Source organism: Triticum aestivum, chromosome 7A (assembly GCF_018294505.1).
Source record: "Triticum aestivum cultivar Chinese Spring chromosome 7A, IWGSC CS RefSeq v2.1, whole genome shotgun sequence".
Lineage (NCBI taxonomy): Eukaryota > Viridiplantae > Streptophyta > Magnoliopsida > Poales > Poaceae > Triticum > Triticum aestivum.
Window position 1 is genome coordinate 622,329,892 of NC_057812.1, and position 23,557 is coordinate 622,353,448.

General features: G+C 43.5%; 1 protein-coding gene and 1 pseudogene across 1 annotated transcript; one reads left to right on the forward strand and one right to left on the reverse strand.

The window, feature by feature from the left end:
• The first annotated feature begins 10,699 nt into the window (after window positions 1–10,699).
• Window positions 10,700–14,333, forward strand: LOC123148722 (uncharacterized; annotated as a pseudogene).
• A 1,820-nt stretch (window positions 14,334–16,153) lies between these two features.
• On the reverse strand, window positions 16,154–19,821 carry LOC123148723 (wall-associated receptor kinase 1). Its single transcript, XM_044568214.1, has 4 exons — window positions 18,816–19,821; window positions 17,875–18,366; window positions 17,638–17,790; window positions 16,154–17,554 (listed from the first exon to the last, which is right to left on the reverse strand). Exons 1-4 carry the CDS (start codon window positions 19,759–19,761, stop codon window positions 16,326–16,328), a joined length of 2,820 nt encoding a protein of 939 aa, XP_044424149.1. The 5' UTR covers window positions 19,762–19,821; the 3' UTR covers window positions 16,154–16,325.
• Window positions 19,822–23,557: the final 3,736 nt, after the last annotated feature.

Here is a 23,557-nt window from a genome sequence, read left to right on the forward strand (position 1 = left end):
TCACTTCTCATCTCCCCCACTTCCCTTTTTATTATGGTTTATAATAATGAACACAAGTGCACATAGGTATCCAAGTACTTCCTCCATTCCGAATTACTCGTTGCAAAAATTGATGTATCTAAAACTAAAATACATCTAGATGCATCCATACCCACGACGAATAATTCGGAATAGAGGGAGTAAATAGTAACGGCTGTTATTAATAGGTTACAGATTTTTGCCCTTCGTCTGCCTCCCACCTTTATCTGAAATAGTTCTTCACAATAATTAATCCCTCTGTTGAAACTGCTCTACATGTCCATTGGTTTAGCTCCACGTTCATTCATCTCTTTAAATTGACTCACGAGGAGGAGCCACCAAAGCCGGGACGCCTATACATCACCTCTAGCCATCAATTCATAGTTGGTATGTATATAGTGCGTTCATCATCTAATGCGCCCACCTGCTCAAGTCGTTGTCTCTGCTACCGGCGTGTGCCCTGGAATAGGTGTCTGCTCCCAGTTTTCATCTTCACATGCTTCCTATTATCCCTGATCTTATGGCTTGAATTTTTCAAGTTATCCTCTAACTCAAAAGGTGCTTGAGGTTTTATCGGCAAGGGCCAACAGTGCTTCGTTGTTTCTTAAGGTAACTTGCTATTCAAACTCATCTCTTGCTATTCAAATGAAACTCCCATATCAGAATTTAAGTAGATACATTGGATAAGCATGCAACTTCTATTTGTAGTATGTAGCATAATAATTTGCTCCCCTGTATTTTTCCATGCAATGTATTTCTTCGACAATATTAGCTATACACTAAGGCAAATTGCCTGACAAACCTTTCTTCCCTTAAGGAAACTTCCATTTGTATTATCCGCAAAGATGGATAGAGTTGAAAATTCTCCAAGCCATCATATTAGTCCTTCACTCTAATATTTCTTTTCTCAGTAGGCTGATTGTACAAGTTTAACCTCCGCAATAATGCCATTTTTCCGCCATGCATGACAATGTTAATCACACATGCAAGAATCTCAAGAACTACTCTGCTTCCTTCTTAGAATTAGCTATACTATTGCTTAAATCAGAATAAGTGGTCACTAGGTTGATCAACTTCAATTGTACACTGTCAATTCATGATGATCCAATGCATGTATCCGCATGAATAAAAAGTATATCTTTTGGATAGTTTATAATTGTTTCTTTATTACCAATTTATTTTAAGCAACAAATTATTTCACCGAAGCTGTAAGGCCACAAGGTTATACTCCCTCCATTCCACAAAGTAGTGCTTCCTCTATCTACGTGCTTCAACTTTGACCGTAAATTTAACTACCAAGACCGATTGTGGCGGAAGCAAAAATTATATCAGTGAATTCGTATTCGAAAGAAGTTTTCAATTATATAATTTTTTCTTCCGCCGCAGTTGGTCTCGTTGGTTAAATTTATGGTCAAAGTTGGACCTCGGAAAGCGCGGGCGCACTATATTTTGGAATGGAGGGAGTACCATCCAGCCACTCTTCATTTACTACAAGATCCGCTACATGGGTAGAGCTACATACGACTTGGGTGTACATTTATGGGCAAAGCTACATATGGATTTGGGTGTACAAATGTACACCCATTAGTTTGCAAAAAATTTGAGTACATATGTACTATTCACATGTATAGAACAATATACAATTTTTTTAGGAAATATGAGCAAAATTGTCAATCTTAGGGACTCTCTACACCATTGTTTGGATGTTGGCTCCACCACGAAACCGCTCCAATTCATATATGATGAGAATCTGGAGACGTATTATTCACACATATTCTACTTTAGTTCTTGAGAAATTTAATATTATAAATTCTTCCTGCAACGCGCGGGGCATTATCTAGTATCTTTTATGGTCATGCACCCTTGATGAGTGGTCTATTTTTATTGAATCTCGATTGTAGTGATACACATATTCATAATAATGAAGCCCAAAAGATGCAAAGTTAATAATGATAGTGCAACTTATTTGTGGCACTGCCGTTTAGGTCATATTGATGTAAAGCGCATGAAAAAACTCCATTTTGATGGGCTTTTGGAATCACTTGATTATGAATCACTTGATTCTTGCGAACCATGCCTCATGGGCAGGATGACTAAGACTCCGTTCTTCAGAACAATGGAGCGAGCAACTGACTTATTGGAAATAATACATACTGATGTATGCGGTCCGATGAGTGTCGAGGCTCGCAGCGGGTATCGTTATTTTTTGACATTCACAGATGATTTGAGCATATATGGGTATATCTACTTAATGAAACATAAGTCTGAAACATTTGAGAAGTTCAAAGAATTTCAGAGTGAAGTGGAAAATCATCGTAATAAGAAAATAAAGTTTCTATGATCTGATCGTGGATGAGAATATTTGAGTTACGAGTTTGGTATTCATTTTAATCAATGTGGAATAGTTTCGCAACTCACGCCACCTGGAACACCACCGCGTAATGGTGTGTCCGAACGTCGTAACCGTACTTTATTAGATATGGTGCGATCTATGATGCCTCTTACCGATTTACCACTATCGTTTGGAGTTATGCTTTAGAGACGGCTGCATTCACGTTAAATAGGGCACCATCTAAATCCATTGAGACGACACCATATGAACTGTGGTTTAGCAAGAAACCTAAGCTGTTGTTTCTTAAAGTTTGGGGCTGTGGTGCTTATTTGCAAAAAGCTTCAACCTGACAAGCTCGAACCCAAATCAGAGAAATGTGTCTTCATAGGATACCCAAATGAGACTATTGGATACACCTTCTATCACAGATCCGAAGGCAAGATATTCGTTGCTAAGAATGGATCCTTTCTAGAGAAGGAGTTTCTCTCGAAAGAAGTGAGTGGGAGGAAAGTAGAACTTGATGAGGTAATTGTACCTTCTCCGGAATTAGAAAGTAGTTCATCACAGAAATCAGTTCCAGTGATTCCTACACCAATTAGTGAGGAAGCTAATGATGATGATCATGAAACTTTAGATCAAGTTACTACGGAACCTCGTAGGTCAACCAGAGTATGGTCCACACCAGAGTGGTACGGTAATCCTGTTCTGGAAGTCATGTTACTAGACCATGACGAACCTACGAACTATGAGGAAGCGATGATGCGCCCAGATTCCGCAAAATGGCTTGAGGCCATGAAATCTGAGATGTGATCCATGTATGAGAACAAAGTGTGGACTTTGGTTGACTTGACCGATGATCGGCAAGCCATAAAGAATAAGTGGATCTTCAAGAATAAGACTGACGCTGACGGTAATGTTACTGTCTACAAAACTTGACTTGTTGCGAAAGGTTTTTGACAAGTTCAAGGAGTTGACTACGATGAGACATTCTCACCCGTAGCGATGCTTAAGTCTGTCCGAATCATGTTAACAATTGCTGCATTTTATGATTATGAAATTTGGCAAAGGGATGTCAAAACTGCATTCCTTATTGGATATCTTAAAGAAGAGTTGTATATGATGCAACCAGAAGGTTTTGTCGATCCTAAAGGTGCTAACAAAGTATGCAAGCTCCAGCGATCCATTTATGGACTGGTGCAAGCCTCTTGGAGTTAGAATATAAGCTTTGATAGTGTGATGAAAGCATATGGTTTTATGCAGACTTTTGGAGAAGCCTGTATTTACAAGAAAGTGAGTGGGAGCTCTGTAGCATTTCTAATATTATATGTGGATGACATATTGTTGATTGGAAATAATACAAAATTTCTGGATAGCATAAAAGGATACTTGAATAAGAATTTTCAATGAAAGACCTTGGTGAAGCTGCTTATATATTGGGCATCAAGATCTATAGAGATAGATCAAGACGCTTAATTGGACTTTCACAAAGCACATACCTTGATAAAGTTTTTAAGAAGTTCAAAATGGATCAGTCAAAGAAAGGGTTCTTGCCTGTGTTACAAGGTGTGAAGTTGAGTTAGACTCAATGCCCGACCACTGCAGAAGATAGAGATAAAATAAAAGTCATTTCCTATGCCTTAGCCATAGGTTCTATCATGTATGCAATGCTATGTACCAGACCTGATGTGTGCCTTGCTATAAGTTTAGCATGGAGGTACCAAAGTAATCCAGGAGTGGATCACTGGACAATGGTCAAGAACATCCTGAAATACCTGAAAAGGACTAAGGATATGTTTCTCGTTTATGGAGGTGACAAAGAGCTTGTCGTAAATGGTTACGTCGATGCAAGCTTTGACACTTATCCGGTGACTCTAAGTCACAAACCGGATACGTATTTATATTGAATGGTGGAGCTGTCAGTTGGTGCAGTTCCATGCAGAGCGTCGTGGCGGGATCTACGTGTGAAGCGGAGTACATAGCTGCTTTGGAAGCAGCAAATGAAGGAGTCTGGATGAAGGAGTTCATATCCGATCTAGGTGTAATACCTAGAGCATCGGGTCCAATGAAAATCTTTTGTGACAATACTGGAGCAATTGTCTTAGCGAAGGAATTCGGATTTCACAAGAGAACCAAACACATCAAGAGATGCTTCAATTCCATCCACGATCAAGTCAAGGAGGGAGACATAGAGATTTGCAAGATACATACGGATCTGAATGTTGCAGACCCGTTGTTTAAGCCTCTCTCATGAGCAAAACATGATCAGCACCAAGACTCCATGGGTGTTAGAATCATTACTGTGTAATCTAGATTATTGACTCTAGTGCAAGTGGGAGACTGAAGGAAATATGCCCTAGAGGCAATAATAAAGTTGTTATTTATATTTCCTTATATCATGATAAATGTTTAGTATTCATGCTAGAATTGTATTAACCGAAAACTTAGTACATGTGTGAATACATACACAAACAGAGTGTCCCTAGTATGCCTCTACTTGACTAGCTCGTTAATCAAAGATGATTAAGTTTCCTGACCATAGACATGTGTTGTCATTTGATGAACGGGATCACATCATTAGAGAATGATGTGATGGACAAGACCGACCCGTTAGCTTACCATTATGATAGTTTAGTTTTATTGTTATTGCTTCTTCATGACTTATACATATTCCTTTGACTATGAGATTATGCAACTCTTGAATACCGAAGGAACACCTTGTGTGCTATCAAACATCACAACGTAACTGGGTGATTATAAAGATGCTCTATAGGTGTCTCCGAAGGTGTTTGTTGAGTTGGCATAGATCAAGATTGGGATTTGTCACTCCGAGTATCGGAGAGGTATCTCTGGGCCCTCTCGGTAATGCACATCACTATAAGCCTTGCAAGCAATGTAACTAATGAGCTAGTTGCGGGATGACGCATTACTGAACGAGTAAAGATACTTGCCAGTAACGAGATTGAACTAGGTATGATGATACCGACGATCGAATCTCGGGCAAGTAACATACCAATGACAAAGGGAATAACATGTTGTTATGCGGTTTGACCGATAAAGATCTTCGTAGAATATGTAGGAGCCAATATGAGCATCCAGGTTCCGCTATTGGTTATTGACCGGAGATGTGTCTCGGTCATGTCTACATAGTTCTCGAACCCGCAGGGTCCGCATGCTTAACGTTTGATGACGATTTGTATTATGAGTTATATGTTTTGGTGACCGAAGTTTGTCCGGAGTCCCATATGAGATCACGGACATGACGAGGAGTCTCGAAATGGTCAAGAGGTAAATATTCATATATTGGAAGGTTATATTTGGACATCGGAATGGTTCCGAGTGATTCGAGTATTTTTCCGGAGTACCGAGGGGTTACCGGAACCCCCCGGGGAAGTGTTGGGCCAACATGGGCCTAAGGGAGAGAGAGGGAAGCCCGCAGGGTGTGGCCGCGCGCCCCTCCTAGGGAGTCCGAATAGGACAAGGAGGAGGGGTGGAGCGCCCCTTCCCTTTCCCTCTCCCTCTCCTTCCTATTCCCTCCGGTGGAGAAAGGAAAGGGGGGGCGAATCCTACTTGGACTAGGAGTCCAAGTAGGACTCCCCCCCATGGCGCGCCCCTCCTGGCCGCCGGCCTCTCTCCCCCCTCCTTTATATACGTGGACAGGGGGCACCCCAAAGACACAACAGTTGTTTCATAGCCATGTGTGGTGCCCCCTCCACAGTTTACTCCTCCAGTCATAGCGTTGTAGTGCTTAGGCGAAGCCCTATGCGGATCACATCACCATCACTGTCACCACACCATCGTGCTATCGAAACTCTGAAAGATCGTGGATGTCACCTAGAGCGGGGGGGGGGGGTGAATAGGCCCTTTAAAATAATTACGGTTTAGGCTTGAACAAATGCGGAATAAACCTAGCGGTTAATTTGCCAAGCACAAAACCTAAAACAACTAGGCTCACCTATGTGCACCAACAACTTATGCTAAGCAAGATAAGCAACTATGTGATAGCAAGATGTATGACAAAGAACAATATAGCTATCTCAAAGTAAAGTGCATAAGTAAAGGGCTCGGGTAAGAGATAACCGAGACACGCGGAGATGAAGATGTATCCTGAAGTTCACACCCTTGCGGATGCTAATCTCCGTTTGGAGCGGTGTGGAGGCACAATGCTCCCCAAGAAGCCACTAGGGCCACCGTAATCTCCTCACGCCCTCGCACAATGCAAGATGCCGTGATTCCACTAAGGGACCCTTGAGAGCGGTCACCGAACCCGTACAAACGGCAACCCTTGGGGGCGGTCACCGGTACCCGTCAAATTGCTCGAGGCGATCTCCACAACCTAATTGGAGACCCCGACGCTTGCCCGGAGCTTTACACCACAATGATTGAGCTCCTAACACCACCAACCGTCTAGGGCGCCCAAGCACCCAAGAGGAACAAGCTCAAGGGTACCAAGCACCCAAGAGTAATAAGCTTCTCAACTTGTAACTTCCACGTATCACCGTGGGGAACTCAAACCGATGCACCAAATGCAATGGCAAGGGCACACGGAGTGCCCAAGTCCTTCTCTCTCAAATCCCACCGAAGCAACTAATGCTAGGGAGGAAAATGAGAGGAAGAACAAGAAGGATAACACCAAGAACTCCAAGGTCTAGATCCAAGGGGTTCCCCTCACATAGAGGAGAAAGTGATTGGTGGAAATGTGGATCTAGATCTCCTCTCTCTTTTCCCTAAAAAACTAGCAAGAATCCATGGAGGGATTGAGAGTTAGCAAGCTCGAAGAAGGTCAACAATGGGGGAAGAACACGAGCTCTACGGATAAGGTTGAATGGGGAACAAGACCCCCTTTTATAGGAGCTCCTGAATCCAACCGTTATGTGCTCAGTCCGCGCACGAGCGGTACTACCGCTCAGGGGAGCGGTACTACCGCCCGGGAGGTAGAACACGGAGAGCGGAGCGAAACAGAGTGCGTGGCGGAGCCGACTACCGTTGGCCGCAGCGGTACTGCCGCTTGGGACAACGGTACTGCCGCTTGTGGCGATAAGTAGTACTGCCGCTCCGGCCCGGCGGTACTACCGATGGGACCGCGCACAACGCCTACCACGAGCATAGGAGAAGGAATAGAGAGGAGGGCCATTGAGCGGCACTAGGGGTGATGGTAGCCGCGGTACTACCGCACATGAGCGGTACCACCGCTCCTACTACCGCTGAACCCGACACGAGAAAACCACGTCTCGAGTCGAGGCGGTACCAACGCGGAACCGGAGCCGTACTCCCGCTTATGGCCATGGGCGGTACTACCGCTGTGGGACAGCGGTACTACCGCTTGTGGCGATAAGCGGTACTGCCACTCCAACCCAGCGGTACTACCGCTGGCGCCATCCTTATGCCACTTCCACGAAAGCAAGTAAACTCCACGGAAAACCAGAACTGCCATAACTTCTGCACATGAGCTCCAAATTGAGCAAACTCAAGCTTGTTGGATACAAGACGACGAGTAGCATCAAAACAGCAAAAAGAGGAGTGAAACCTCCAACCGAGAAGAACCGACAAAACCTCCAACATCGAAAACATCATAGAAGATGTAAGTGAACTCCGTTTTCGATGAACTCGAGCGTGTCAACAAGATGACCATAAGCTCCAAAGCTCACAAAGAGAAGAACCAAACAAGAACCAAAAAAGATGATGCAAGGATGCAATGGTTTGAGCTCTCTACGAACAATACGATCAAGCTACTCATCGAAAGCCCCCCTTGATAGTACGGCAATCGATCCTATAACCCGGTCTCCCAACTACCACTATGAGACCGGTAAAATAGAAAACCTATCAAGGGTAAACCTTTGTCTTGCACATAGTCCACTTGAGCTAGATGATGTCGATCTTGACTCCCTCAAGTTGGACCACCTTTCTTGATTGCGTTGGTTTGGTGAAGACTAGTAGATTTCTCCCTCATACTCCACTATGGGTGAGCAACTCTTCCGCACATCTTCACAAGTCCATTGTCACCACAATGAACGGCAAGCTTCAAGCACTTGATCTCTTCGTGATGCATCACTTGAACTTGCACACGGCAACCTAACCCCACGCAGAACTCTCATGAAGACCATGGGTTAGTACACAAAGTGTAATGGACAATGCTTACCATATCATGGGATCACTTGATCCCTCTCGGTACATCTTCTATGCTTTGTGGGTTGATCTACTTGATTCACTCTTTGACTTAGTCTTGATCAACCTCTCACAAGACCAATCTTTGGATAATTCCTTGAATAGCACCTTGGTTGACACCAACTCTCCTTGAAACCAACACATGTACTCCAAGAAAAGCCTATGGACAAAACCTTCAAATATAACTCAAGGCAACCATTAGTCCATAGAGATTGTCATCAGTTACCAAAACCAAACATGGGGACACCGCATGTTCTTTCAAACTCTCCCTCGACCCTCTACTGGATCAAGAGCTCGAGGGACGTCATCGAGCTGAACGTGTTCTGAACACGGAGGTGCCATGCGTTCGGTACTTGGATCGGTTGGATCATGAAGACCTTCGACTACATCAACCGCGTTAACCTAACGCTTCCGCTTTTGGTCTACGAGGGTACGTGGACACACTCTCCCCCGTCTCGTTGCTATGCATCTCCTAGATAGATCTTGCGTGATCGTAGGAATTTTTTTGAAATTGCATGCTACGTTCCCCAACACACACCACCCCAATGTACCTTTAGATCACCATTAGCCGCTCACCACCAGAAGATTGAAGAGATGGATTTCAGGTTCCCACACATTCTCTTGGAGAGATGGAAGCAGCTCATCGTATACGCTAATGTTGCTTACAACACTGGCTTAATGAGGATTTCACTTGTAACCTTTACTAAGCCTTGACCTTTACAACCCAACACTTTCCTTCTTGAACTTCCCCAGTTTACAACAATCATCCTTTGATCTACCAACCACCATCGATAGGCTGAGATACTGCTTTGATAGGGCAACCGAGTTAATGGACTTGTTTGAGCACCTCCGTCTTGCTCTCAATGTACCCCTTTCCATAGAATATGGAAAAAAATTGAAGGTTCACCCTCTAACCCGATGCCACTTCATACGTCTGCGCAATGTCCTGGAGCTTCAACATACAACATACTATTCACATACGCCTCCATAAAAGTAATGTTCTCGTTCGCGAACTGGAGGTGGGTAACATTGGGGCATGTCCTCCCAATGACACTTTCTGGATCTCTCGTCCCCCTTGGGGCTGCCAGAGGAGCGCAAAGAAGCCTTCCACGCAGAGATAAAAGGGCAGGGGAAGAGAGGACCCCCTGTGTCGCAAGCCCCTCAAAGGAATAAAACCGTCAGATAAATCACCATTTACACATAAAGGTTACCTTTTATATTTCTCATTTTGATCGCATGAACACACCGTAAGACACTAGCACATCGTCTATAATAAGTCTCCCCGGCATCAATGCACTTTTTACGACTCAAGCAAGTGATCAAATTGCATAATTTAAATACATCATATTCTTCTCTCCTTTTTTTGCCTAAGGATCCCCAACAACCTTTGCTTATTAAACATGTGATTAACACATCTTCATATAATTTCGTAAAGTCGTTAGCACCTTAATAACTTGGCATTTACAGCAGAAACCATTTCAGGGGCTACAGTTCTTTGAGAAGCATGGACTCCGAAGCTAGTGAATTTATGGGATGACAAATTATGCGTCTCCATTTTCTTTTCAAAGAGATCAAATCAGAAAAAGTTAGAAGATCTTATAATAGTGAATGGAGAGAGTAAAAACCAAAAAATAGGATTCCTTGCAGTGTCATAGAACCGCCAACCTATTCTTGTAGGAGTAATGCAAAGTCCAATGTTTTCTCATATGAAAATTCAAGTTAAAATATTTTTATTAGGCAAAAGAGTCTGATTCTATTTGTAACGTTTTAATTACTTTTATGTGTACAGATTATTCTTTTGAAAATGCGTGATTTTTAGTGGGATTTCTTTTGAACTGATTTTTTAGTTGGACTTGAAAAGGGGTCATTTGACCCAGGATCAAGTACTAGGATTTGTTTACTACTACTCCCTCCATTAAAGTTATACTAAATCAGTGATTTAAAAAAAGTTATACTAAATCAGTGACATTTATTTTGGGACAGAGGATTATTTTTTTGAGTCGATAGGAATATTTTCTTTCTTTTTTGAGCAAAAAGATAGGAATATTTTCTAGGGTTTTTTTTGAGACAAGGAACATTTTGGTGACGTGTGCTTGTCTTACGAAGCTACAATCTGACCCAGCCCACAACAAGCACACACAAAAGCCCACATTAGACTGTCGATACAATCCCCACGGCCTTGTTTGAAGAGAGCGAGACTGACACTTTAGAGAGAGAGAGAGAGCTGCTCGGGCGGTTCTGGAAGCGAATGGGACGGAAAGCGAGCCGCCTGCGGCGACGCCGCCAGCCGCCAGCCGGCATCAGCCCCACCACGTCGCCGTCGCCTTCGCTTGCATCCTCCTCAAGGTATGCACTCTCCCCGTCTTCCCGCTCCTCTTCACCTGAACCCCAGTTTCTCGTCGCTTTTTCCCTCGTTCATCTCTCTTGTACGCGTCGTTTGCCTACTCTGTCGTGCAACTTGTGCAATCAATCGTTCTCGTGGGAAGAACTCGAATCGCGTCGCCGCTGTCCTAGGTTTAGATTTTTCACTCGATTTCGCCGTAAAGGATACTACTGAGCCTTGGAACCCTAGATGGGATGTGCATGTACGGATAGTATAATTGGTTTGTTGGTTTTGAGAAGAAAATTAGGTCGAGTGTTCGTCGTACCCCAATATGTGATTTGCAAATGGAAAGGAGTACAAAAAGTACCCAAGCAGAAGAACCCGTGAAATTCCAGAGTATCCGTACTGTACATGTCCTGACAGTCGGTATTGGTAGCACATTGTTATTTATAGAGCTATAACTGCAGCTGTTTTATTCAGTGTTTACAGCCAAGCGAAATGTCATAGCGTTTGTCACCATTTCAGTATCATGATCTGAAGATGCAGATGGTTTTCACTGTCACGAAAAGTTTTAACTACAGGGTGGCTTTCCAAAATAAAATTCTTATCTGTGCATGCTGTCATCTTAGCCCTGTCATATAACCATCTTACAAAATAAATCGATCAACTTGCTGCTTATTTGTAAGTGTCGACTTTCTTGACATTTAAGGGATATACAAGATCTGGAGAACAACACGTGCTTAATTGCTTGTCCATGGTCCAAGCATGCTGTCTGCCTTTTTTCATTTGTTACTGGACTAATAATCTTTCTAACCTTTCTGCCTTGAATTTGTTGTGTTTTGCAGAGAGTTTGCCATCATGCAAAGCCCGAGCAAATTGCCTGATCCATCTGTCTCTACTCCCCCAGGAGTGTTGGGGCACCAAGGTTGGGCTGACCTCCCAGATAAACTGCTTCACTCCATTGTTCCTCTGTTGGGATCTTTCCTCGACCTTATCGCGTTTGCTAGCACCTGTGGTTCTTGGCGTGCTGCCTTCTCTTCGTACCCATCCAAACCTACCATCTGCACCAAACTCCCGCCTCTCCTCGTCCGACCCAATGTCTGTGTCGATGCCCCTCATCTCCCTTCCAGCAATGGTTGTCACAAGCTACGCACATGTAAGGTCATTGATCTGGCCAACCAGAACAGAGCCCTCCGCTGCCAGATTCCTCAAGAAACTTTTCAGAGGATGCGTTTTGCTGGCTCTTCCTATGGGCATCTCATCTGCTGCCGCCGAGGAAATTGCCTTGTTGTTGATGTGTTCACTGGTGCCGAGGTTTCACCTCCATCTCTCCCATTCAGTGGTGACTGTGAGCAGGAGTTCTACTTTGGCGGCACCCTGACAGCTCCCCTTGCATCACCCAACTGCCATCTCCTTGTCAGCACACGATCCTCCCTGTTTGATTGGCCAGTTGGAAGTGACTCTTGGTCTGAACTCAAGCTTTCTGATGCACGGATAGATCAGATTGTGGAATCCAATGGTCAGTTCATCGCCATGGATTATTCCCAGAGGATCTACATTCTGAAGTTAGCCCCCCAGCTTGGCCTGCAGGAGATAGCAACTTAGTGGTGGGACGACATGACTGAATGCCCATATCTAAGACCATGGCTGGTGGTCTGCGGTGATATGCTTCTCATGGTTGACCATTACATGAGCTTATCATTTGGAGCACCAGTCTTGTATAAACCCTACCACCTTGATATGTCGACCAGACCTGCAAAATGGGTGGAGGTGAAGAAGCTGGACAATTGGGCACTCTTTGTAGGGGGTGATGTGAGGAGCCCGCCGTTTTCTTGCTTGACCCCAGAGAAGTGGGGAGGGAGGAGCAACTGCCTGTACTACGCCCATTACTCTCAGCCTTGGAGCGTACATGGATTAGGTGACGCGGCAAATGCTGTGTGGGATCCTTCCACCGACCCTGATCTTGTGTACAAGAGAAACTGGTACGGCCAGCTGCAGGCCTTCTGGGTGTATCCAAGCATGTTCTATTCTGATGCTCCAGTAGTGACGGGGCACCAAGACTGGGCTGACCTCCCAGATAACCTGCTTCACTCCATTGTTCCTCTGTTGGGTTCCTTTCTCGACCTTATTGCGTTTGCTAGCACCTGTCGTTCTTGGCGTGCCGCCTTCTCTTCATACCCATCCAAATCGACCTTCTGCACCAAATTCCCGCCTCTCCTTGTCCGGCCCAATGTCCGTGTCCAAGCCCCTCATCTACCTTCTAGCAATGGTCGTCACAAGCTACGCACATGTAAGGTCATTGATCTAGCCAACCAGAACATAGCCCTTCGCTGCCAGATTCCTCAAGAAACTTTTCAGAGGATGCGTTTTGCTGGTTCTTCATATGGGCAACTCATCTGCTGCCGCCGAGGAAATTGTCTTATTGTTGATGTGTTCACTGGTGCTGAGGTTTCACCTCCATGTCTCCCATTCAGTGGTGACTGTGAAGAGGAGTTCTACTTTGGTGGCACCCTGACAGCTCCCCTTGCATCACCCAACTGCCATCTCCTTGTCAGCACTCGATCCTCCCTGTTTGATTGGCCGGTTGGAAGCGACTCTTGGTCTGAAATCAAGCTTTCTGATGCACGGATAGATCAGATTGTGGAATTCAATGGCCAGTTCATTGCCATGGATTATTCTCAGAGGATCTACTTTCTGAAGTTAGCCCCCCAGCTTGGCCTGCAGGAGATAACTACCAAGTGGTGGGACGGCATGACTGAGTGCCCATATCTAAGACCATGGCTGGTGGTCTGCGGCGATATGCTTCTCATGGTTGACCATTACGTGAGCCTATCATTTGGAGCACCAGTCTTGTATAAACCCTACCGCCTTGATATGTCGACAAGACCTGCAAAATGGGTGGAGGTTAGAAGCTGGACAACTGGGCACTCTTTGTAGGGGGTGATGTGAGGAGCCCGCCGTTTTCTTGCTTGAGCCCAGAGAAGTGGGGAGGGACGAGCAACCGCCTGTACTACGCCCATTACTCCCAGCCTTGGAGCGTACATGGCTTTGGTGATGCGGCAGATGCTGTGTGGGATCCTTCCACTGACCCTGATCTTGTGTACAAGAGAAACTGGTACGGTCAGCTGCAGGCCTTCTGGGTGTACCCAAGCATGTTCTATTCCGATGGCCAGTGATCGTCGATGGGGCAACTACAGCTTGCTGCTCTACCAGCTTCTTCTGGAAACTATCTCTTCCAACAGAGATTTATGCAGCTTAAAAAAAGGTGATTGCTCATAGCGGCAGCCGTACTGAAGCTTTTGCTGTTAGTTTCATCCTTCAGTTTTCAGGACATTGTAGGAGAAGTTTATGGTGGCGTTGGTGATTGCTCAAACCTTCGCCAGTTAGTTGTCATTCAGTTTGCTGTTCAGTCTTTGCACTTTATGGATATGTACTTGACTACGTCGTATTGCTCATCTGTGCTGGAGTTGACAAGCTAAGCGCCCTGTTTCTGCATGACGAAGAGTGTTCATGCAAGTGCTTGTGCTCTTATTTGCATCTTAATCTCTTTTATTTCGACAAGCCAATTTCAACAACCAGACTTGCATAGCAAATTTTGCTTGAAGATAGATGATGTGTCCTCTTGAATTCGTTGGGTCTGTGTGAACAAGGCGTTTTGTTTTCAGTTATTGTAACAAGAGTTGCACAAGCACATGCGGTTTTGTTGTGCATGTGTGGTTACTGGTGCCTCAGAAGCAAGGCATCACTGAGGTGTATGCTTTGATTGGTTTGTGTGCTTGCCCTTGGGATATTTGCTAGAGTTTTATAAGCTTGGTGTAACCTGGGTGATTGTGTTCTTCGTGATGCCTGCTACTTTTCAGGCTAATAGGAATGTGATCTCCCCGCGTGAGCGCGCGCCGTGACGAAAAGGCTATGTTGCGTTTTCGAGTAGATAATAATTTCTAAATAGTGATGAAAAATTTTATCTGCTTTGCCGTGTATGTATGGAGGAACTAACATGGCAGCAAGGAACTGTCAGTATCAATATTCAGTATGATCAATTCACGGTTGATGCACATCTAACATGTCTACAAGATGAAAACGATATACAGAGCTGTTGATGTCAGCGTGAAATATCACTTTGCCATTCATACTTCATATGCGCATAGATTTCAAGACACCTGAAATTCGAAATGCATTACCGGTGAAGAACACTAATTTCCCCACAAATGAAGTTAGTATCAGGGGTTGCATCATGAGTTGCTCCACAAAAGAAGGCTTCTTCAAACTTCATATACAAAACAGTAGGGTTCTAACAGAGCCCAGTTTCTAAAACGGGCATTATTTTGATTTTGCACTGTACGGTTAACAAATACTCCTATTTTAATCGAAAGAATATTTAGCCTGTACAGCAGTTCTCTGAGAACATTTTTATCTCCTTGAACATTGCAGTGTTCATCTCTGTACGGGTGTTTGTTCTCTGACAAAACATTGGACTTTGGGTTACTCCCTTCACTGCAAAACAGAGTAAAGATTCTACATTACTCCAAGGAATCGTCCACTTCCATTTTGTAGCAATCAAGTGTCCATTTACATTTCTTCAGTTCCTTTCTGTACACTTGGAATAAAAGTTCAGAGGCAGAGGTGAAAATTGCAGTGTTCATCTCTTAGGCCTTTTTTAGGAATACAATTGGCTTTTATCGTCCCAGGAAAACTCGAGCTCGGGAGTTGTTGCTTTGTTGAAAGAAGAGAACAAATATCATAAGTTCAGGCAGTGTGAACATGTCAGTAATATGTGTTCAAAACTTCAAATGCAAGAGTATTAGACTGAACTTCTCCAAATTCAAACAAGTTAATACTCCCTCCGTTCCAAATTACTCGTCGCAGAAATGGATGTATCTAAAACTAAAATACATCTAGATACATCCATTTCTGCGACAAGTAATTCGGAACGGAGGGAGTACTATTGCACGTAAACCTCATATATTTCAGTGGGCTCTGTACACTTCAGGGATGCTTCGATTTATGAAGAATGAAGAGCTGAAAGCATCTTCATTGTAGAAACAAACAAAAAAAGCACCTTGATTCAGCAGAGCCAGACATGAGACCCTACAGCGTATGTAACCTTTTTTTTTTTGCGAGATCGTATGTAACCTTTTGACTAAAGGAAGATGCATCACACTTGAAAAGTAAAAAGAAAAAAGAATATGCAGCACTCTAGCTGGTTACTTAAAAGAAAAGGAAAAATAAAATTATAGCAGGAACTGTTGCAGTTTAATAAGGGAATATGATTTGAGCAAGGCATGTGTGTTAATAGAGTGCGATGTGTCAAGGATGAAACACTAATTTTGTTGAGTAAATCCATTCATCAAGTAAGATGGTGCTGCATAATACACTTTGTAAAGAAGAGGATTGCATGTACTCCCTCTGTAAACTAATATAAGACCTTTTAGATCACTACAGAGTGAGTAGAAGATAAGGGCAAAAACACTAGAGAGCTGACAAGCATGTCTAGCGCGGCAGGCTAGCGGATGCGAGGAACTCCTGCTCCAAGCTATAGCACGCGTTTTGGTTACGCTGAGATGTTACATGATAAGTTCTCCCGGCTAGGTTCATGGCCATGGACTGGTGGCCTTGCATCTCATACTCAATGGCTGAATCAGCCTGAGATGAATTCGTCCAATTCATTCGGAGTTGCTGCAATGTTGTCTCGACTTCCTTCATTGTAGGCCTTTCCTCACCTTTTAGCCTCAGGCACTTCTCCGCAAGAGAAGCAACCCCGTTGATCTCTTCGTCGGCCGCTTCTTCGAGAACTTGTGCAGCCACTATTTCTTTGGGTTGCCTCGACCTGATCTCTGAGAGGAAATAGTTACACAAGCTCTCGGCCATTCCCGACTCAGCTGTAAAAACAGGTTTTTTCCTGATAAGAAGTTCTAGGAGTACCACACCAAAACTGTAAACGTCACTCTTCTCATTTAGCTGCTTAGTATGGTAATATTCTGGATCTAGGTAGCCAAATGTGCCTTGCACATTTGTGACAAGATGAGTTTGATCAATGGGGACAGTTCTTGAAGCGCCGAAATCCGAAACCTTTGCAGCATTGTTCGCGTCCAGGAGTATGTTAGAGGACTTCACATCACGATGGAAGATTGAAATCGAGGCTGCAGAGTGGAGATAACACAGAGCACCCGCAACTTCTGATGCTATTCGAAGACAGTCATTCCATGCCAAAGAAACTATGTTGCTAGGATCATGATGGAGAATTTCAAATAATGAACCATTGGGAATGAAGTCGTACACTAGTAAGGGGACCTCAGTTTCAAGACAGCACCCGAAAAGTTTCACGATATTCCGGTGGTTTATCTGAGAGAGGATTGCAACCTCGTTGATAAAATCGCTGATCTCACCTTCCCTGATAATCTGGGATTTTTTTATGGCTACCACATGCTGGTTTGATAAGATCCCTTTGAAGACCGTGCCATGCCCTCCGCGTCCAAGGATGCGTGCAGGATCAAAGTTATTTGTTGCCCTTTTAAGCTCTTCTATTGAGAAAATCTTAGTATTCTCACTCGCATTTTGATCTGCTGATATCAACTGTTGTAAGAGAAGGCCCTTGTTCGTCCGGAAATACTTCCTTCTTAGTTTCTTCTGGACATCTCTTTTCCATCTTCGAATGAGAAATATTGCACTTACCCCAAATAGTAACATGCCAAAGCCACTGCTAAGCCCAGTTACAATACCTACCATAATGAAATTGATGCATCAGTCCTATATCTTGATTATGTTTTGAGAAGAATCGAGCATGCAGTATATATTTGCTCACCTAAGAAGATATTTTGCTTTCTTACTGGACCGCACTGCATTTTTGTAATATCATATTCTGTATGATCAGGGCACTTGGTGCAGGTGTAGTTTCCCATAGTGTTCTGGCAATTCCCTTTGCAAAGTCCTGGTGTCCGTTTGCACTCATCAACATCTGTAACCATATCTCTGTCAGGAGATACATAACATTTGTACAAATAATAAACTACAGTTGTAAAGATAAAGAGAAAGGGAGTACCTTCACAACCATCTGGGATGTATGGATTTCCTTCAAAACCGTGCAAGCATGCGCACCTGTATCCAACATAACTTTTGTTGGAGCTGATGACACCCAGGCAGGAGCTATGGATACTTACACACGCATATCCAGAGGAGTTTTTTTTGGCTTCTTGGCATGTAAGATCATCAACAGCCCATCTCACCGAAGCTGATTCCAGGGGATCAACATACAGGGTTGGTTCTTGAAGTTCTGAAGGTTGCAATATGGTGTTAAATATCTCCTCCCCAAAACTTGAGTCATATTTGATTCCCAGAAGCCCCTCACTGACATTTATGTATGTCACATCCATGAGGCCGCCATAATCCCGGAGAATGGGTACTGTAGTGTCTGAGCAGTCGAGCTGAAAAGTTTTCCTCGCAGAACAGCCTTCTTCTATGCCGAAAGGAAATGGGACACTGATATTCCCACACTGTCGAGAACAATTCGCCTTTCTTGGTCTTGAATTATACTCTATTCAAAAGAATTTCAATTTTGTCAGATACTGTCTGGAGAAAAGAATCTTCAGATTAGCTAGAAAGCAAGATTATTTTGTGTAGCCTAGCACAAAAGGAAATAATTTTTTACCGGAATGAACCTCCACATACAAAAAGTGTCAGGTTGTAGTATCATAGTTAAAAGACCAAAGGCTAAAATCATGTGTATCATTTCAGAAAAGCTGATGCTTATGAGACTAGATATGCCCCAAGTTTATTTGCTAATTCACTTCTTAATGGGATATATATTTTTAAAAATTAATTGATATATCTTTTATAATCCTGGAGTTACTTTTGTAGAAGTACATATGCTCTTGTTAAGGTGTGAATCCAAAAGGAGCAAGTTATGTCCTGACTGACAACAAAAACTCCTGCGACAAAAACCTTTCATAAAAGACACATAAAAGACATGATGGAGGAGATTACTGTGGTCAGGCGAGCAGCCATCGGAGATATACGGATTGCCTCCATAACCGCTATTGCACCGGCAGACATAACCAACATCAGGAAAAGTAACCGTGCATTCGCTGTGTTTGCTGACACATGCATAATTGCTATTTTTCATGCTCCTGGAGCAGTTCGTTTGGTCCACGATACTCCATCCAATTTCTGTCGCAATATTTATGTTGATTGTATCCCACAAGATGCTGAGATGAGACTGTGTTTTCATCTTACTTGTTTTGTGGCGAACAAACTGTAACTCGACGGTATGAACAAATATATCTGCATGTACGGAGCACGACCCAGGCCCACTAGGATCCTGCCTGTACACTTGCTCTGCAATCTTTTTGCTGGGACAGGTTACCTTACAAACCAACCTAAGATTACCAACATCTTTATCTACCAAATACACATCCAAGTCACAAGCAATGATAGTAAGGAACATCGACTCGAAAACGGTAAAACTATTCCCCGGAGTCCATGACATGTTGTAGCCATCGACATCAGATTTCATTGGGATGGTTTTAGAAAAATTGACCGGAAAAGCATTCAGCGTCATGCCACCGGCGTCAATATTGGCGACAACCTCGGTTGTACTACCATCATCCAAGAAGAGTTTTGGGGGATGAGTGGTGTGGTTGCAAACTAAACTGAAGTCAGAATTCCTGGAGCAGCCAGCTTCTATGCCGAATGGGTAGGTGAAGGTCACGTTACCACATATACTTGTACAGTTGCCAGTAGATGGGAGAGTAAAATTTGAAGAACCCGTGCCGGTGCTGTCGCCATGGAGGGACCTTGTCCTTAACCGACCCAACAAGCGGTTCGGAGGCTGAGCGGTGTTCCCGTCTACGGTTCTCAAAACCGCAGATGCTCGTGCTTCGGTCATCACTATCATGGCAAGTATCCTTGCAAGTACGAGCAAAGCAAACATGGCATGAACTGGGCGATTCACACCTATGCTAAGCTTGAGAGCTATTCTGTATTTCGTGTGTGGTAGTAATTGGCCATAGAATACCACAGCTGGTGAAGCTCTATTATAGATGCCTGACGGGCACTAAAATTCAAAGATGTCAAAATCACTGATGGGCCCCTGTATTGTGTTACTTACAGAGGAAAGTTTTGCTTTGTCCTCTCAGGGTAGGAAGTTTCCTTATTGAGTCAAAAAAAAAGAAGACATAATAGTATTCACATTAAGGGCAAAAAAAAAAGCACGATACTCCGGTATGGCAGTATATCAACCATGTGTTAATTATACAACGACAACAGGGGGTGGGCTCGAAATGATGAATCATTAAGCTAAATTGAGGTCAATACAGCAGATATGTTATGGTACTCTGGTCTCTCTGTACACTTCAGCTGTGTAAGTAAATAGTACTACCTCCGTAAACTAATATAAGAGCGTTTAGAATACTAAAGTAGTAATCTAAACACTCCTATATTAGTTTACAGAGGGAGTACTACATAATACTCCTAGTAGTATAGAAAATCAACAAAGAGATAGGGAGGTACCTTGTTGTAGAGATATACGCCAATCATCAAGTGACCTTGCCCATCAAAATTTGCAAAGTTAGCGATGCGCTAGTAAGTTGAAAGTGATCGTTAGCATTCCAGAATATCATACGCACCACTGCCCACAGATAAGGTACTACAGTTTTTCCACCAGGGTTGAATGAACTGGAATCGAGCGACGACAACGACCGGTTGTTCGTTCGCAAATCTGTTGAAAAATCGTAAGCTATGCTACATCAATCATCACTTACTCGATAGACTGTTAAGGTGGGAACTAGTCGATTACCAGCTATGATGTGGCCTGCATCCGCCCCTGAGCCCCACTTGCCAGTGCCGGGCGCCGGCCGCCAGCCGCCAGCCGCTGGATGGTGGCCGGCGGCTGCCCGTCGCTGGCGGCCCCCTTCTCTCCCGCAGCGCAGCGAGCCCAAATGTACGAGACGACTATAAGTCACGGGCTGCCCATCTCTTGTGAAGAGCCTCAAGTCTTTCATGACCAACTCTTATGGATGGGTAGTCATTGTTGAATTCACATCAAAAGAGGAATAATATCACAAACTTCTTAATGATTCAGGGGTCTGGCGGCAAGATAAGGAATTGAAGGATCATATCAGAGACTATTTTTCTCATCTTTTCACATCAAAAGTATTGCAACCGAACCATGAGGTTCTTTTCCTTGTTCAGAGAAGAGGTGACGACTGAAATGAATAAGGCCTTTCTTGCCGAAAATCCTTTTCTGAGCCCAGGCTCATCTGCCCTCGCGCTGAAGAAAAAATAAATCAAAACAAATACTAGATTTTTTTTTGCATAGTAGATAATTTGTTGCGTGAGGTCCACTCTCATTTTCAATTCATTTGGACATCTGAACAGCTCTTGGCAAAAAAAAAAACAAATTTGAAGTTTGTAAAAAAGTTTGCCGTTCATGTACTGTTCTAACCCGATTTGTTTTTTTGCTAAGAGCTACTCAGATATCCAAATGATCTGAAAATTGGAGCGGTCCTCACGCAATAAATTATCTATCATGCAAAAATATTGGATTTTTTTGAATTTTTTGTGAATTGTTTTCTGACCGTGTGCAGATGAGGCTGGGCACCGAATTGCTGCACTCCTTCCTTACTATGTAGAAGGTTTTGCGAGCGGTTAATACTTGTACTATCCTTTCTAGATGGAATGACATTGCGATTGTGATGATCCTCAAGGTTAACTCATCAGAAAAGGTTACCTAATTTAGGCCCATGTGATGTGGTGTATAAGGTTATTGCAAGATGGTGGCTACTTGTCTGTAGGTTTTTCTTCCAGAAATTATTAATCCGACCCAGGGTGCTTTTGTTCCCGGAAAAATGATTACGGATAATGTTTTAATGACCTATGAATGTTTCCATACAATAAAAAATAAGAAAGAAGCGAAAGAGGGGTTGTGTGCTATCATAATCGATGTGCATAAAGCTTGTGATAGGGTTGAGTGACCTTTTTTGAAGGAGATTATGCTAAAACTAGGTTTTTTGGAGAACTGGGTAAATGTTATTATGTAATGTGTATCCACTGTTGAATATCGGGTTCAGTTTAATGCGGAAGAAAGCTGAAGTTTCAAGCCTATGAGAGGATTACGGCAAGGCGATACCCCTTATCTCCTTATTTGTTTCTATAATTTACGGAGGGTCTGACTGCTCTATTGATGCGTGCGGACGAGAATGGAAATATTTTGAAAGTGAAAGTTTGAAGAGATGCCCCCTTCGATCACAAATCTTCTCTTTGCCAATGATTCGTTGATCCTCATGATGGCTAATATGCACAATGCTAAGACCCGGAGTCAATTTTGGATTTGTATTGTATCGCTTCGGGGCAAATGGTGAGTGTCGAAAAGTCTAGTATATTTTTAGCCTCAATACAAGTGTCGAGGTTAGAGAACAAAAGTGTACCACTCTGGGTATTTTGACCGAGGCTCTCAATGACAGATACTTAGGTCTGCCAGCCAATGTTGTCTTCGATAAAGCTGATCGTTTATAGTATTTGGTTGATGCGTTGTCTTGGATAAAGCTGATTGTTTATAGTATTTGATTGATCGTATTATTATGAAAATCACTGGTTGGAAGGAAAATTTATTATCTGTTGGAGAGAAGGAAGTTCTTCTCAAGTCTGTTGTTCAAACCATCCGCACCCATGCAATGTCGGTCCTTAATTTTTTTTACAAAGATTTCAACAGAATTGTTGATGCGATGTCGTATTTTGGGTGGGGAGACGAGGACAACTTGAGAAGGATGCATTGGATGGCTTGATGGAAAATGTGTGCCCTAAAGAATCAAGGGCGATGGGCTTTTGTGATAGGCTAGGCGGTTTCTTGAGAACCCAGACTCCGTATGTGCTACTATTTTGAGAGTGAAGTACTTCCCTGATGGCGATTTACTGGATGCAAAGTTAAAAGAAGGATCCTCATTCACTTGGTAGACTATAATAGTAGGAGTGAATTCTCTGAAACATTGGTCTATATGGAGAGTTGGGAATGGTTAGAATATTGATATCTAGAATGACTCTTGGATCACAAATTATGGGGATATAAAAGTCATCTGATTTCTCGGGTTGCAAATTTTATTGATCCGGTTTCTAATAACTGGGATGATGATCTGGTTAGACAAACATTATGGCCCATTTATGCACAATGCGTCCTTGTTATCCCTCTCCCTCATCATGATATGCCGGATTTTGTCACATGGAGTTATATGAAAAATGACATGTTCTCATAGTCAACGTGTTGGGAAACATTGCATGGAAAACAAAAAAAATTCTACACACACGCAATGATCTATCCATGGAGATGCATAGCAACGAGGGGAAGAGTGTGTCTACGTACCCTCGTAGACCTTAAGCGGAAGCGTTTATTAACGCGGTTGATGTAGTCGAACTTCTTCGCGCTTCAACCGATCAAGTACCGAACGCACAACACCTCCGCGTTCTGCACACGTTTAGCTCGGTGACGTCCCTCGCCATCTTGATCCAGCAAGATGTCAAGGTATTAGACGAGTTCCGTCAGCACGACGGCGTGGTGACGGTGATGGTGAAGTGATCATCGCAGGGCTTCGCCTAAGCACTACGAAACTATGACTGTGGGAGTAAACGGTGGAGGGCGGCGCCACACACGGCTAACAATTGTCTTGTGTGTGCCAGGGCCCCCCACATATAAATAGGTGGGGGGAGAGGGAGGCAGCCAAGGAGGTGCCCAAGTA